At 48.2% G+C, this 13,851-nt stretch overlaps 6 protein-coding genes across 6 annotated transcripts in view; 4 read left to right on the top strand and 2 right to left on the bottom strand.

The window, feature by feature from the left end:
• Positions 1 to 178: 178 nt before the first annotated feature.
• MGYG_00896 (conidiophore development protein hymA) lies at positions 179 to 1,587 on the top strand (the record flags this gene model as incomplete). Its single annotated transcript, XM_003176761.1, has 5 exons — positions 179 to 283; positions 355 to 415; positions 480 to 1,015; positions 1,070 to 1,342; positions 1,402 to 1,587. The coding sequence occupies 5 exons, from the start codon at positions 179 to 181 to the stop codon at positions 1,585 to 1,587; spliced, it is 1,161 nt and encodes a 386-aa protein (XP_003176809.1).
• Positions 1,588 to 2,302: 715 nt separating this feature from the next.
• Positions 2,303 to 4,224, top strand: MGYG_00895 (pyruvate decarboxylase; the record flags this gene model as incomplete). Its single annotated transcript, XM_003176760.1, has 3 exons — positions 2,303 to 3,037; positions 3,129 to 3,479; positions 3,538 to 4,224. The coding sequence occupies 3 exons, from the start codon at positions 2,303 to 2,305 to the stop codon at positions 4,222 to 4,224; spliced, it is 1,773 nt and encodes a 590-aa protein (XP_003176808.1).
• Positions 4,225 to 5,066: 842 nt separating this feature from the next.
• Positions 5,067 to 7,679, top strand: MGYG_00894 (TBC1 domain family member 10A; the record flags this gene model as incomplete). The annotated part of the gene is made up of 2 exons (XM_003176759.1): positions 5,067 to 7,193; positions 7,260 to 7,679. 2 exons carry the CDS (start codon positions 5,067 to 5,069, stop codon positions 7,677 to 7,679), a joined length of 2,547 nt encoding a protein of 848 aa, XP_003176807.1.
• An 835-nt stretch (positions 7,680 to 8,514) lies between these two features.
• Positions 8,515 to 8,980, bottom strand: MGYG_00893 (hypothetical protein; the record flags this gene model as incomplete). The annotated part of the gene is made up of 2 exons (XM_003176758.1): positions 8,515 to 8,903; positions 8,935 to 8,980. 2 exons carry the CDS (start codon positions 8,978 to 8,980, stop codon positions 8,515 to 8,517), a joined length of 435 nt encoding a protein of 144 aa, XP_003176806.1.
• Positions 8,981 to 9,172: 192 nt separating this feature from the next.
• Positions 9,173 to 10,067, top strand: MGYG_00892 (hypothetical protein; the record flags this gene model as incomplete). Its single annotated transcript, XM_003176757.1, has 2 exons — positions 9,173 to 9,284; positions 9,358 to 10,067. 2 exons carry the CDS (start codon positions 9,173 to 9,175, stop codon positions 10,065 to 10,067), a joined length of 822 nt encoding a protein of 273 aa, XP_003176805.1.
• Positions 10,068 to 12,799: 2,732 nt separating this feature from the next.
• MGYG_08909 (hypothetical protein) overlaps positions 12,800 to 13,851 on the bottom strand; it is a gene marked incomplete at both ends in the record, with an annotated part of 2,279 nt that continues 1,227 nt past the window's right edge. The window contains one exon of the mRNA XM_003176756.1: positions 12,800 to 13,649. Coding sequence (XP_003176804.1) covers positions 12,800 to 13,649 — 850 coding nt within the window. The remainder of the gene's footprint in view (positions 13,650 to 13,851) is intronic.

Below are 13,851 nucleotides of genomic sequence, written 5' to 3'. Positions count from 1 at the left end.
TGTACAATGATGATATAAACTAGGGAGTGGCCTTTTACACTGATATCTCCTGCCTCTATCCACTACATTACACTGCTGCGCGGCGCTGCTATTTCCCTTGGGCTGAACCACATCCTATGAGCAGTCTCTCAGAAATAGAAGAGAAAGAGAGAAATATCAGGCCTATTTTTATCCAGTGATGGCGTTTCTTTTCAACCGGAGTAGACAGCGGCAGCCTGCAGAGGTTGCAAGGACAACCAAAGACCTGCTGGTCAAGCTGCGGGATGTCCCAGGAGATGCAAAGGTGAGCCACTCAAATGCCCCTCAAGTATCTGACAGACATGACTACGGATGGAATACTCATATAATTGGTAGACTGAAGAAGACCTAGCTAAGCAGCTGGGCCACATGAAGTTGATTGTCCAGGGGACACAAGGTCCGGCTGTACTCCTATTCAATGCTCATTCGTACCATGTGTATAAGCTAACCCAGAGGAATAGAGGTCGATACATTACCAGACCAAGTACAGCAGCTTGTACATGCATCACTACAGGAAGACCTCCTCTACGAACTTGCGCGATCTATCCCTAATCTACCGTTTGAAGCCCGCAAGGACACCCAGACCATATTTTCGCATATCCTCCGGTTCAGACCAGACACATCGACCACGGCTCCAGCCATACCTAATTCTACAGGCGGTGGAGGCGCTGCTCCTGTGTCATCCACTTCCGGTGACCCGCCCGTCATTTCGTACATTGTTCATAAGCGACCCGAGATCCTAACACAACTATGTCGAGGGTATGAGAACAACAAGAGCGCGATGCCGTGCGGATCCATTCTACGGGAAGCGCTGAAGTACGAGGTGGTGGCTGGTATTATCTTGTATGATGAGTCTGGAGAGGGTGAAAGGGCCATACGACTGAACGAGATACAACCAGGGAAGAAACAAAGCGGTGAGGGACTGTTTTGGAGTTTTCTGGGTTGGATTAACCAGAGCAGTTTTGAAGTCAGCGCAGATGCATTTACAACGTTTAGGGTATATTTTCGTCACTTTTCTACGTTATTCGTCTGATAACTAACATAGTGGTAGGATATCTTGACTCGTCACAAGGCACTGGTGGCCGGCTACCTGAGCGCCAATTTCGACTTGTTCTTCAGCAGATACAACAACATTTTGGTGCTATCTGATTCGTATGTAACGAAAAGACAGAGCATCAAGCTCCTAGGCGAGCTGTTGCTAGATCGGGCCAACTACAATGTCATGACGGCATATGTGGACAGCGGTGACCACTTGAAGCTATGCATGAATCTACTTCGAGACGACCGCAAGATGGTGCAGTACGAGGGCTTCCATATCTTCAAAGTAAGAATCTTCCTTGATCTAGCAATATAATATATAGATCTTCAGTTAACATGGTATAGGTATTCGTAGCCAACCCAAACAAGAGCGTGGCGGTACAGCGAATTCTGATCAACAACCGAGAAAGACTGCTGAAATTCCTGCCCAAGTTCCTGGAGGACCGGACGGACGATGACCAGTTCACAGATGAGAAGAGCTTCCTGGTACGGCAGATAGAAAATCTTCCAAGTCAGGCACAGGCACAGTGACGAGGGGCGCAAGAGCTATCATTGGAGATATCACTAAAGGCGCGCTTGGATGTTTTAATGTGGATATAGAGATCCTAATACAATGAAGCAGTCAGTACAGAACCGTGATCCAGTTCTCCTGTAGGTGATGTGCTTTCTCTGCATATCTATCTATCTATCTTATCTACCAACAAGTTACCTGCTCTCTTACTACTGCTACTAGTTCTGCATGTTCCCCACTGCGACTGGTGGCAAAACACCCGAGGTTAGCCGAGGCAGCAGAGCGCATCTAGAAGAACAACAAGCAGCAGTCAGACTGAGGCGAATGAAGCAGACAGGAAGACAAGCCACCCTTGTTGCTGCTTGCGGTCTCACGTCTCTCCAGATCTTCTGCTATCCAGGGGAGCCCCCTCCTTTCGGAAAATACTCAGGGCTAGGGCTAGGGCAAGGGGCTCGGTGTTTACCCTTGCTTACCTAAGCATCCGTCGGGCCGAAGCATGGCAGTCGAAGGGCGTTTTTTGCGGGGCAAAGAGATCAGGAGGGAAAAAAGCCGAGCGTGGAGGGGGAAGTCGAATCCCTACAGGGTACATATATAGCGAAGAGGCTATTTCTCGATCTCGATCTCTTCCGACACTAGACACCAGACACCACCCCACGCTCATTCTCCCAGCACCCTGACCGCAACGACACGAACCTCAGGAACACCAGGAACAACACAGCTAAACTGAAACTGACCATGTCTACGATCCCGGTTGGCGAGTACATCTTTCGCCGTCTACATCAGCTCGGCATCCGCAACATCGTCGGAGTCCCTGGCGACTTCAACTTGAATCTGCTCGACCATGTCTACAGCGTGCCGGACTTGCGCTGGGTAGGCACCTGCAACGAACTTAACGCTGCCTACGCGGCGGACGGATACGCCCGTGCTCGTTCCCTGCCTGGCGTTGTCGTCACTACTTATGGAGTCGGAGAGTTGAGTGCCCTGAACGGCATAGTGGGCGCATACAGTGAATACATACCCGTCATCCATATCGTAGGAAACACTTCGAGAGACATGCAGCGCAACCACACACGTATCCATCATACCTTATGGATGGACCAGTGGGATCACCGAACGTATCAGAAAATGGTTGAACCCGTAGCTGCCGCGACCGCCTTCCTGGATGATGAGAGTAAGGTAGCAGCTGAGGTGGACCGGGTGATTGAGACGTCTATTAAGAGGAGGCTTCCGGTATACCTGTTCGTGCCGCTGGATATTCAGGATAGCCCGATTGATGCTTCCCCGCTAGAGAAGCCGCTTGATCTTGCTGTGAGGAATGAGGGCAGAGAGGCAGAGGAGGATGAGGTTGTTGAGGAAGTCATCAAGCGTATGGGTCAGGCTAAGGACCCCGGTGTCTTGGTTGACATGTTGATGTCCAGGCATAACTTGTACAAGGAAACAAGCGAGCTCATCAAGCTGCTAGCTGCACCAGTAAGTCTGCCACTGGTTTTCTTCTTCTTCCTCTACCTCCTTTACTTCGTCTTCTTCGTCTTGCTATTAATTATATGCTAACAGGTGATAGTGGTACACAACACCGCTAGGTAAATCAACTATGAACGAATCCGATCCTCACTTTGCCGGCCTATACTGCGGTATCACATCCAGCAATCCTGCTCTCAAGGCCCAGATAGAATCCCACGATGCCGTCTTACACCTCGGCCCCTTCAACGTCAGTGGAAACACAGGTGGATTCAGTACAGCGCTTCCAGCTGATAAGCTTATCGAATTGCATCCCGGATTCTGCTCCGTGGCAGGAAAGGTGTGGAAGGGCCTTGACTTCAGGCCTGTTATTACAAAGCTCCTTGCCAGGCTCACCAAGGAACCCATCCAACGAACGGTAGACCTCGCCAAGATCCTCCCCAAGACCTCAGAGGTAAGTTTAGTTCCTGTCATAGTAAAGTTACCCTTTTTTTTTTTAACACGCCCCATAGAAGCCGTCGGATGACAACTGCACTGATCCCCTGGACCATGCTCGCTTCTGGGACCGTCTCTCCAAGTTCCTACGCCCCAACGACTTCGTCATCGCCGAAGTTGGCACCTCCCAGTTCGGCTCTCAGGGCCTCACACTTCCCGACAACACGACATACTTCTCTCAGCTCTACTACAGCTGCATCGGCTTCTCGGTCCCTGCCACATTGGGTGTCCTCCTCGCTCGTCGCGAGACCGCCAACCCAGGCCGTGTCATCCTCCTTGTCGGTGATGGCAGTCTACACATGACCGTCCAGGAGATTGGCACCATGGTCCGAGAGGGATTCAAGCCCATCATTATCGTAGTCAACAACAAGGGCTATACCATTGAACGGCTCATCCACGGCCCCGAGCAGCAGTACAATGATATCTCCGAGATGTGGGACTACCAGAAGATGCTCGGCTTCTTTGGTGCCAAGGACAGCAGAAGCTACGCTGCGCGCACTTACAAGGAGCTTGGCGCCATCTTGAACGACGAGACCTTCCTCAAGACAGACGTCATCCAAGTCGTTGAAATCTTCTTTGATATCATGGACTCGCCATGGAACTTGACTGACTTGCTCAAGCTCAAGGAAGAGAGACTGGCCAAAGCTAGGGCTGAGAAGGAGAAAGCCGCTGCGCTCGCGGCTGGAAGCGCAACTGCTAACTAGGTAACTACCTCAGTTACCCAGATATCCAATAAATAACCACGGCGAAAGAGAATAAAAGCGTAGAGGCTGACTGGGCGGCAGGCTTTCCTTTCTTCTTTTCCTTTCTTCCTCTTCCTTTGTATGAGATATAGAATAAAACAGTTTGGCTAGAAGAAAGAACAAGTACACAAGCAGTTGATAAAAGAACCTTGGTCGTTGAAAGTTAAAAATGACTAACCACTGACTAAGCATAAACAAGGCAGGGTCACATGCCACTGTCTTACTAATCACTTTAGTCACCGCTTACCTAATCTCTCCTTTTTTTGCTTTTTTGCTTCCTTTTTTCTCTCCCCCAGAAAATCAGCGAACAACGAAAACTGATTCGATGTCAACGACGAACGAACCCGGCATCCCACGATCCCCTCGATGCTGGCGCCATCAGACAGCTTAGTTGGGGTATATCAGAATTTGATATACTCAGAGGCCGCTGAAACACCGAGCGACATGTCCTAGCTTCCTCGCGGCGACCGCAGCCCAACGCGAGGACTAGATCCCAAACGCCCAGTCACTCCTTTTTTTTTAACCGTGGTACCATACCGCTGCATAGTTTCAGACTCGCTTGCAATCCACGATATTTTGATCTCCCCCCGTTCGTACATATATTGCAAACTCACGCTTTCGGGAATGCCGCTACAGGGTCGCCATCGAAGCCCTCGTCTACATTTACCTCTCGACTCGCTAGCTATTGATCCTGCGTCCCTGTTTTTGCGCCACCGTGGTGTGCGCAAAGACCTTGGTGTGGGCCAGCTATATAGGAAAACAAAATCCGGGCAGATACAATCCAGGCGAACCGGTTACGCAGCATGGCAACTACCGCGCCCTCTGAGCCAGTGCTATCACCGCCGGCATTGTCATCTCCGGGCCCATCCTCCTACGCGGAGTCCGTTAATTTCGAACCTCCCTCCTTTGTGGCAACTCTCGAGGACCCGAAACTTCGAGACAAACTAGATGTCCAGGCTGAAACGACACCGGAACCACTTAGTCGGCCATCGTTCTCTGGCTCCTTCAGGAGCTTCAATGCCAACGCCCGCCCTTCTTCTGCCTGGTCGCGAATCACTTCCTCTGCCTTTGCCTCAAAAGAGCGTCGCGCGACTGTCTCTGCCGGGAAACATTCGCTGAATCTCGCGAGAAGCAAACAGAGCGTCGATAGTGATATACCCAGCATCATTATAGACGAAGCCCCCAATCGACCCAGTTCAAGAAGATCTTTGTCTGAAAGAAAATGGAGCTCGGTGCGCGGTACTAGAGGTGAGGTAGCTCTAAGGAAACGATCTGGTATATCCAGCCTTAGCTCTAGTAATATCCCACCAGTTCCCCCAATCCCACCCTTCCAAGGCATCAAGATGGATATTCCCAGCCCGTCGTTGGGTGATATCACCAGCTCTACGATTGACGAGACAAACGAGTGGAGTCCTCCCACAGCATCCAACCCGAAGCTGCTCAGTGCAGATGAAGCACACACAATCTCACCTACCAGGAAAGTGAGCTCCTCGAGTATGCGGAATTCCAGCACACGTCGGATTCGATCCGCGAATTCGCTGAGGGTTGTGAGATCAGGAAGTGGAAGCGGGGGTAATATTCGTACCCTATCAGTGGATGAAGAGATGTTGTCCCGAAAAGTGAGGTTGATGTATGAAAAAGGCGAGGATTTCATTAGCGAGGCGGAACTGAGCCAAGCTTTAGATGAGGATGAGAGCATTCTTATGGACAAGGATACGGAGAAAGAAGCCTTCGAAAATGTTGACGATTCGCCTACAAACGGAAATTCAGCCTCTACTGATCCTACAAGTGAGAAGTCGGAAACTGCATCAATGAACACAGTCAGCCCTGCCAGAAGGACCAATACAGTTGAGCGGGAAAGCAACGAGCTTGCCGGTGGTTTGGAGGACTGGAATGACATTGAGAACTGTTACGTCGATAGGTACGGTTTCATCATTCCTCATCCTGAGGATGGCGAGCCAGAAGCGCAAGTGCCGCAGCCACTACAACGGGTCTCGACCAGCTTGATGCTTGCCTCTGCCACACCCAGACGGAAGCGTACTATGGCCAAACGCCCGCCTTCAACAGCCGGGGCTGCAAGTATCCGCTCTTTTGCCGGCCGTTCTTCGTCCCAGCGAGCTAGCGACCAGCCAATGCGTCCCACTTCTTCCCAGAGCTCATACCAGCCTCATCTCTCGCGTACCACCAGCAGCCTGCGTTATGCAGCCAACAAGCTTCCCCACAACCGTTCTCGCAAACTCTTGGACGAAGCTGGCGACATGCTAACCAGCCCTACCCAAAAGACCAATAGCTTCAGCTTCTCCGAGGACGACACAACTTATTCCAAGGCCATGAGGAAGAAGGAATCCGAGCGTGAAGACAAGTGGCGTAAAATGGCCAAGCTTACCTCCAAGGCCAAGGACGGTTCTGGCATGACTTTCGAATTCGACGTTACCAGCACCAAGCTCATCGAACGTACCTGGAAAGGTATCCCAGACAGTTGGCGTTCAACAGCATGGCACGCCTTCTTAGCTGCCAGTGCCAAGAAACGTCCTGGCAGCCCTACAGAAGACGAGCTGATTAGAAAGTTTAACGAGCTGCAAGTTTATCCTTCCCCAGACGACGTTCAGATTGATATAGATGTCCCTCGTACCATCAGCAGCCATATCATGTTCCGCCGCCGATATCGTGGGGGACAAAGACTGCTTTTCCGTGTGCTACATGCCATGTCTCTTTATTTCCCAGAAACCGGGTACGTGCAGGGCATGGCAGCACTTGCCGCCACCCTGCTAGCTTACTATGACGAGGAAAACGCCTTTGTCATGCTTGTCCGTCTCTGGCAATACAGAGGTCTCGATCGGCTTTATCGTGAGGGTTTTGCTGGTCTGATGGAAGCATTGAATAATTTTGAAAAAGACTGGCTAGGCAATGGAGAGGTAGCTGAGAAACTGGTGAGTTATGATATCTCTTTTGTCGCTAATCCTTCCATGACTTCTAACGCTATACCCACCGTTTAGACCGAACTCGGAATCCCTCCAACCACCTATGGAACCAAATGGTACCTGACTCTCTTCAACTATTCCATTCCATTTGCTGCGCAGCTGCGAGTATGGGATGTATTCATGCTTCTAGGAGATTCCGGAGAACCAATCCAGCCTACCGACACCACCAGTACCAATGGTCACGTCAATGGTACTAGTACCAGCACCGAAACCGGACCTGCTCAGCCTGCGGCAGACCCCTTCGGTAAGAGTCTTGATATCCTACACGCAACCTCTGCAGCCTTGATCGACGGAATGCGAGATATCATTCTCGAATCCGATTTTGAGAACGCAATGAAAGTTCTCACTAGCTGGGTCCCGATCAACGATATTGAGCTATTCATGAGAGTTGCCAGAACCGAATGGAAAGTTCACTGCCGAAAGAAGGGGCATTAAGCGCCATACCCTTCATCTCAAACCTACATCCCGAACTACTTACTACATTCCTTTCATTAATCCATTCTTCCACGGAAGAGTAATCCAAACACCACCGCCGCCTACACGCATTTAATCTCTTTTTGTCTCGCCTTTAATTTCTAACTTCCGGTACACCCTTATCTCACATTTTTTAATATCAGTCAATCCCTACCCTTTTTCCCGTGATATATATACTTCACCCTATTCCACCCTTCCAAGAGACATAATCGCCACAACCCCATACTCATTCTATTTACTAACGCACACTCCCGTATGGGATTTATTATGTTGTCATGCCTTTCCTTCATTGACCATTCTTCTTACTACACCTTGCCATTTAATCTCAGATGAACTTAATTCCCGCCTTCTTTACGTGGCCTCTTCATTTCTTCCTTTCTCTTTTCAATTCCTTTTCTTTGATATTAAATCTACAATATATAGATTTACTGAGATACCCTCGACATCTATCCTACTTAATATGCTTAAGCTTTTACTTTGTCTTTACCATATACTACTCCCCCTTTAGTTACTTCATTTATATTTACCTATTTACTCATTTTATCGTTAACTGCTTTTATAACATTGAGTTAGGCTGCGCTTTAAGATACTCAATTTGTATGCATACACCCCCGCCCCAACATATAGAGAACCGCCCCATTCATCTAATCTTGATAGGACTGCGCCTGGCCTTAGTCGTCTCCAAATCTTGAACACTCGAGAAATATTATATTATAAGCATTTAAAGTCGAGCCTTATGCCACTAATGATCAAATGATCAAGCAAGTGTGTGCCTGTTTTCCCTTTATCTGCCTCTTCATCTTGACAAACTTCCCACGTTATTTATTGAGTTTCGGGCGGGTGACGAGTCTCCACAGGTGCGGGTTCGCAACCTTATTTTTCCAATGTCCGAGTACCTCACTTTTCTTTCCTTTACTTTAATGAACCAGTTAACGGACATCTTATGAGATTTTATGGCGGAACCAACAAAGCCAGCTTTCCATGGAGTCTGGTACTGAGATGCAAAATATCCCTGAATACCACGAGATGCACCAGCCTTGCTTGATACAACATCCTTGCCGCCTGAAGGATTTAGGCGGTGGGGTACACTGACGATCTGCCTCTTCTCAGTGGATGTATGTAATTGATCCCAGAGATTACGAAGACGATGTGCAGAAGTTCTTTCCTCAGCCAAGCTTGCGGCAGCTTAAGATAGGGGAAATCGGCATATATTTACTATCTTTCCCCCATCCTTCACCTCTTGTGGCCTTCTTTAACTCCATTGTTTGCTGTTTTCGTCCCTCCCTCACGCCGACGAGATGTTATTGTCAAGGAATCTCTTCTATTTGCTCTTGACTGCGCCTCTTTGCGCTGGAAGAGAGTGTTATTTCCCAGATGGCTCCCTTGCTTCTGACGATGTGCCATGTTTTTCAGGTGCTCGTGACACACATTGTTGTGCGAGGTCCTCTATCTGCATGACCAACGGTTACTGCCTTGAATCAACCCAGCCATATACTCTGGGACGTGGATCATGCACCGACAAAACCTGGAGCACGTCGTCTGGGTGTCCAAACCCTTGCTCAAAAAGTACATCCCTACAACCGCCAAATATCTGTGATCCCACTTTAAGGTGGCCGACTGCTAACATCTTCCTGGACAGTAACCGCTACTAAGAGCACGGGTTGCTCAGTTCCCCTCTACAGCTTCCTGGATGGTAAGGCCTTATACTGTGCGAACTCTATCATCGCCAATTCGTCAAGCAGCACAACATGTGCCGAGAACACAGATCCCTTTCCTATCAATCCAGGCGACGTTATCACCGATAAAGCTCTTCTTGCGAGAGCATCTTGCACTGTACCCAGGCTTAATCCAACCTCACCCGGCAACGACCTAATACCTGCTTCCGCTGCCAGTATGCCTGTTAACCACGGAAACTTATCGAACACCTATGTGGCTATTGGCGCTGGCGTCGGTGTCCCTCTTGGCGTCATAGCCATAGGTGCCATAGGCTGGGCCCTTTATGAGCGGAAAAAGCGCCTCCGTTTACTTAAGACGTATGCATCTCAACCCGTGGAAGCACAACAACCTATGTATCAACACCAAGCACAGCCTATAGCGACACAGCCGTATGAAATGCCACCGAGCTCAAAACCCTCCCATATCCACAGCTCCTCGGTTTACATATTCTCCTCGGGGGGAACCGGAGGTGGGACGGGGTGGAACGGGGCTACTTTTCTTCATCCATTTGGCTTCCTTCGAAGAAGTGTATCTTATTTATTTTCTGTCATTTCTGCCTACCAACTGGCACGTGTCCAAACTTTTGATACCCGAAAACTAGGCAAAGATATGTCTGTCCGATGTATTCCATAAGTTATTTATCAATGTGTCCATAATATGCTCTTTTGGAATGTTATTTCAGCACTAATTAGTCAGGGGCTTGAGTATATCTTTGTTATATTTTTTTACCCCTTGGTTTTGTTTATAGAGCCACTGGCAGGCTATATACTAATACATCTTTTAGAGCTATAGCAAGACATTTGCAGACTAGGGAATCTTAGCCAACCTTTTTGATTCCATCTTGGTAGTAATAATGCAGAGGTGAATCAAATGCGTGATTGGCACATTGTAAACCCAGGGACTCTAGGTGTGCTGATAGTCAGCAAATGGCACCGTTATAGCAAAATTGATCAGACCCACAGGGCATCAGGTAGAGGCACAGCTTATTTCTAATAGCCTACTTTAGTAGGACGTGCATTTGCATAAGCCATACCTAGTAAGCTCAGAATCTTAGTGAAGGTTAGTGAATAGTTAACTATGCAACTTGACGGGGTTGGCGTAGTGATGATATCAGCGTATTGAATATGAGTTCCTCTTTCATACAGGTTGGCTAGAATAAAAAAATACTGGTACCATGGGAAGAATAAACGAATCGAGTATCAGACCCAGCCAAGGTAAGGTATTCATGGCGTGCAAGCGGGAGTAACCCTAATCCTAAGCCGCTTATAGTTGCGGGATATCCGCCAAAGCTACCAGAAACTTCATGGCCCTACCGTAACTGACTTGGTGTTTGTACTTGTCATTATTTTTTCTGGCATTCCTTCAAGTAGAAAGCTTTCTAAAAATTCATTTTAGGATTTATTCAACTACTGGAACACCTAGTTAACCTTGGAGCACTTTGGGCGTCTAGTTACGCCACCTACGATATGTTCAGTCTTCAAAGCTTGCCTATGACCTAAAGTCTAATGTAACCAAATGATTTAGGCTCAACACGCAAAAGTACCCAGCCCCTTATAGTATATTTTACTAAGTAAGCAGAATGGACATTTTCAACCTGGAGTTTGAAAAAGCATCTTTCGGCTTAAGTATATGTTGAGCTTTGCTTTAAGGAAAGTACTTATTCGTGCGCTCATAATCGCTTCCCACAATGAAACATGGCGGTTTTCAGGACCTGGCAGTCCGCACGACTGACTGGGTATATTAAGATGCGCAAGCTGGCGCCATGCAGCCAACCTAAGGTTCCCGTATTCCCTAGCACCACTGGAGGGGTGAATGATAGTTGTGAAACACGTCGATATCTGGTATCGAGGAAAGAAGCGAGACGAATAACCGATCAAGAGCCTATTGAGAGTGTTATTGAACTCAAAAACTATGGACCCCCAAGCAATTAGAGCAAAGTTATGCTTATTCCGGTTGTTGACAGGTATCATGTCATCTAGCGTGATGTTGTAGCGCCCTGTATGAAGTAGCTACCCTACCTGGGCACTTAACCGGCTAGCGAAAGGAGAGAGCTGGAAGCAAATGAAATTTGTCAGTTAACTACCACGCAAGCTTAGAAATCAATACTGGTATTATATCATGTGCACCTATCCGTCACCAAGAGAGTCTGGTTCAACAAGGCCAAGGATAGTAAAGTGGCACCAAGCACTTCAAGTGTCCCTGCAAGCCTGATTCAAACATCACTTCAGGCGAACGCCTGCATGACAATGAATATAGCAGCAATACGGAGTAGTTGCGATATCATAAACTAAACCACCCCCTCTCTCTATATTAGGACCATCTCGAACACAATCTTTTACGGTTTAAAGAATGATTTGAAATATTACCAGATTCACGAATCATTGTCGATCCGTATTCTTTCGACATATGTCTTTCAGCCCTTGCGGAAGATCATTCCAGGTTCCACAACAGTGAGATCCCAAGATTGAACAAGATATGCCTTGGCAGAAGGAATTATCGGCCTAACTTACTAACCATAACCTACTAAAATGGCACAATCCTTCCTCCTCCAAGCCTTGGGCGCCAGGCATGGTCTGACTCGGACGATGATATCCGTAAGCCACATGTGATATCATATGTGGCTTCTGCTTTGCGCTGTGGCGGAATCAGGTAAGAGACCCTGTCATTGTATGGAGTCAAGAATGTGAGGTGAGTGTGTAGCCTATTGAGCTGAATATATTATTGTTCGGTTACCTGCATGGAGGGCAGGAAGCCACGGCTCCTGGGTAAAGTAGTTAGATAAATACACAAATTGCCTCCGCTGAGCTGCTTTTTATGCATGGCCTTAGCCACATTGGGTATCTAGGTTTCAAGAAACCAAGCAGAGAGAGATGGACCAAGTTAGAAAGACACTAAGAAAATGGAATATAAAAGGCAAATGAGATCCTAGGGAAGCCAGTCTAGGCAGTAAAAAGGAAGATTGACGAAGAAGAGGAATAAATAATAGACAAGTAAATGGACTAAATCAAGGCATTATAAAAAGGCAAGTCATGAGCGGACATCAAAGTAAAACAAAGAAAGAGAAAAGCCGATCCAACGTTATGCCGTTAGAAATTATAATTAAATCAAACCCATGGTATATAGAATGGCATAGCGAATGGGGACGTGGAACGAATAAAAACCAAGGCAAAAATCAAAAACATAGGAGTAGCCAACTGTATAGAATACGAAAATGGGAAGGCATGAAACAGATATGAGAGGAGGGATATGACAAAGTAAAATGAGCAAGAAAAGAGTGTCCAAAAAAATAAAGGCATCAGATCAGTTAGCCCGGGTTAGCTAATCGGTAATTCATGAAGAGAGTCCAGCCACTGTATGGCTGGTTTTCAATTGCGGAGGGAATCGCCATTGGGAACCGGGCCGTTTGTCTCATTAGGGGTTAGTGAATTTGATGCAGTGTGGTATGACACTGTGCTTTCTCCACTACTACCAGAGTTTGTGGAGGCGATGGCTCCTCTAGAAGCAGGATTGTCTGATTCATTCACGGTGGGGGGTTCTCTCTCTCGCGTAGTATCTCGAGTATCGCGGGACGACGGCGAGACGTCACGCGAGGGAGAATGAGAGCGGCTAGTAGTTGGAGTCTGGGTCGGATCCGATGGGCGTACTAGGGAAGATACTTGCATTTGTGTCTGGGCCATGGCCTGGGTTTGACTCCCCTGCAGCTGTTGTTTTGAGCTAGGGCTGGGATTGATATGCGAAGTGCTATTATTCCGGGTGTTGATCTTGAATGTGTACTCCCCAGCCGAGCGAGATTGAATGGCCGAACTGCTTTGTCGGCGCCTTTCCGCGCCTGCTCCAGAATGTGAGCGGTTGCGAGGGTTACGGCCAGCCTGAGAAGTAGTATCGTCCGTAGTAGCAACCTCAGAAAGGTGTGATGGGGGAGGTGGAATGGGAGCGTGGGGGCCTTGCGCTTTGCGCTTCTTAGGCGACTGCTGGTATTCGTTTCGGAGATGGTGGGTCTGGGAGGAGGCTGAGGCTGGGTGGCCAGAGTGTGGAGAGCTGTTGGGGCTTTTACCCGCAGGGGTAGTTGGTTGAGATTGTGGAGGAACCCAATGGTGAAAGGAGATAGAAGGGGAGGTCTGTTGCACTTGATGAGCAGCCGTAGCGTCTTGTTTTGCCGAAACGAGCTGAGAGGAAGATGGATGCGAGTGTGAGTGGGATGACTGCGTGTGCGCGCTTTATGGCTCCAGATGACGGGGCAGAATTATTCCTTTGTTGAATAGGATGGTGCATGTCAGAAGCAGTAGAAAGGCGTGGAAGAGAGTCAGTGTTCACTTGAGGGTGGTGAGGCCCTGGATTGGGTGCGTATATAGTTATTGGGATGTGATGACGTGAAAGGTTGTGTGTGTGATGTTGATGTGAGCCGCGCTGATGCTGA

The sequence above is a fragment of the Nannizzia gypsea genome, genomic scaffold (assembly GCF_000150975.2).
Source record: "Nannizzia gypsea CBS 118893 supercont1.1 genomic scaffold, whole genome shotgun sequence".
Taxonomy (NCBI): domain Eukaryota; kingdom Fungi; phylum Ascomycota; class Eurotiomycetes; order Onygenales; family Arthrodermataceae; genus Nannizzia; species Nannizzia gypsea.
This window is presented reverse-complemented; position numbering and strand designations above follow the sequence as displayed.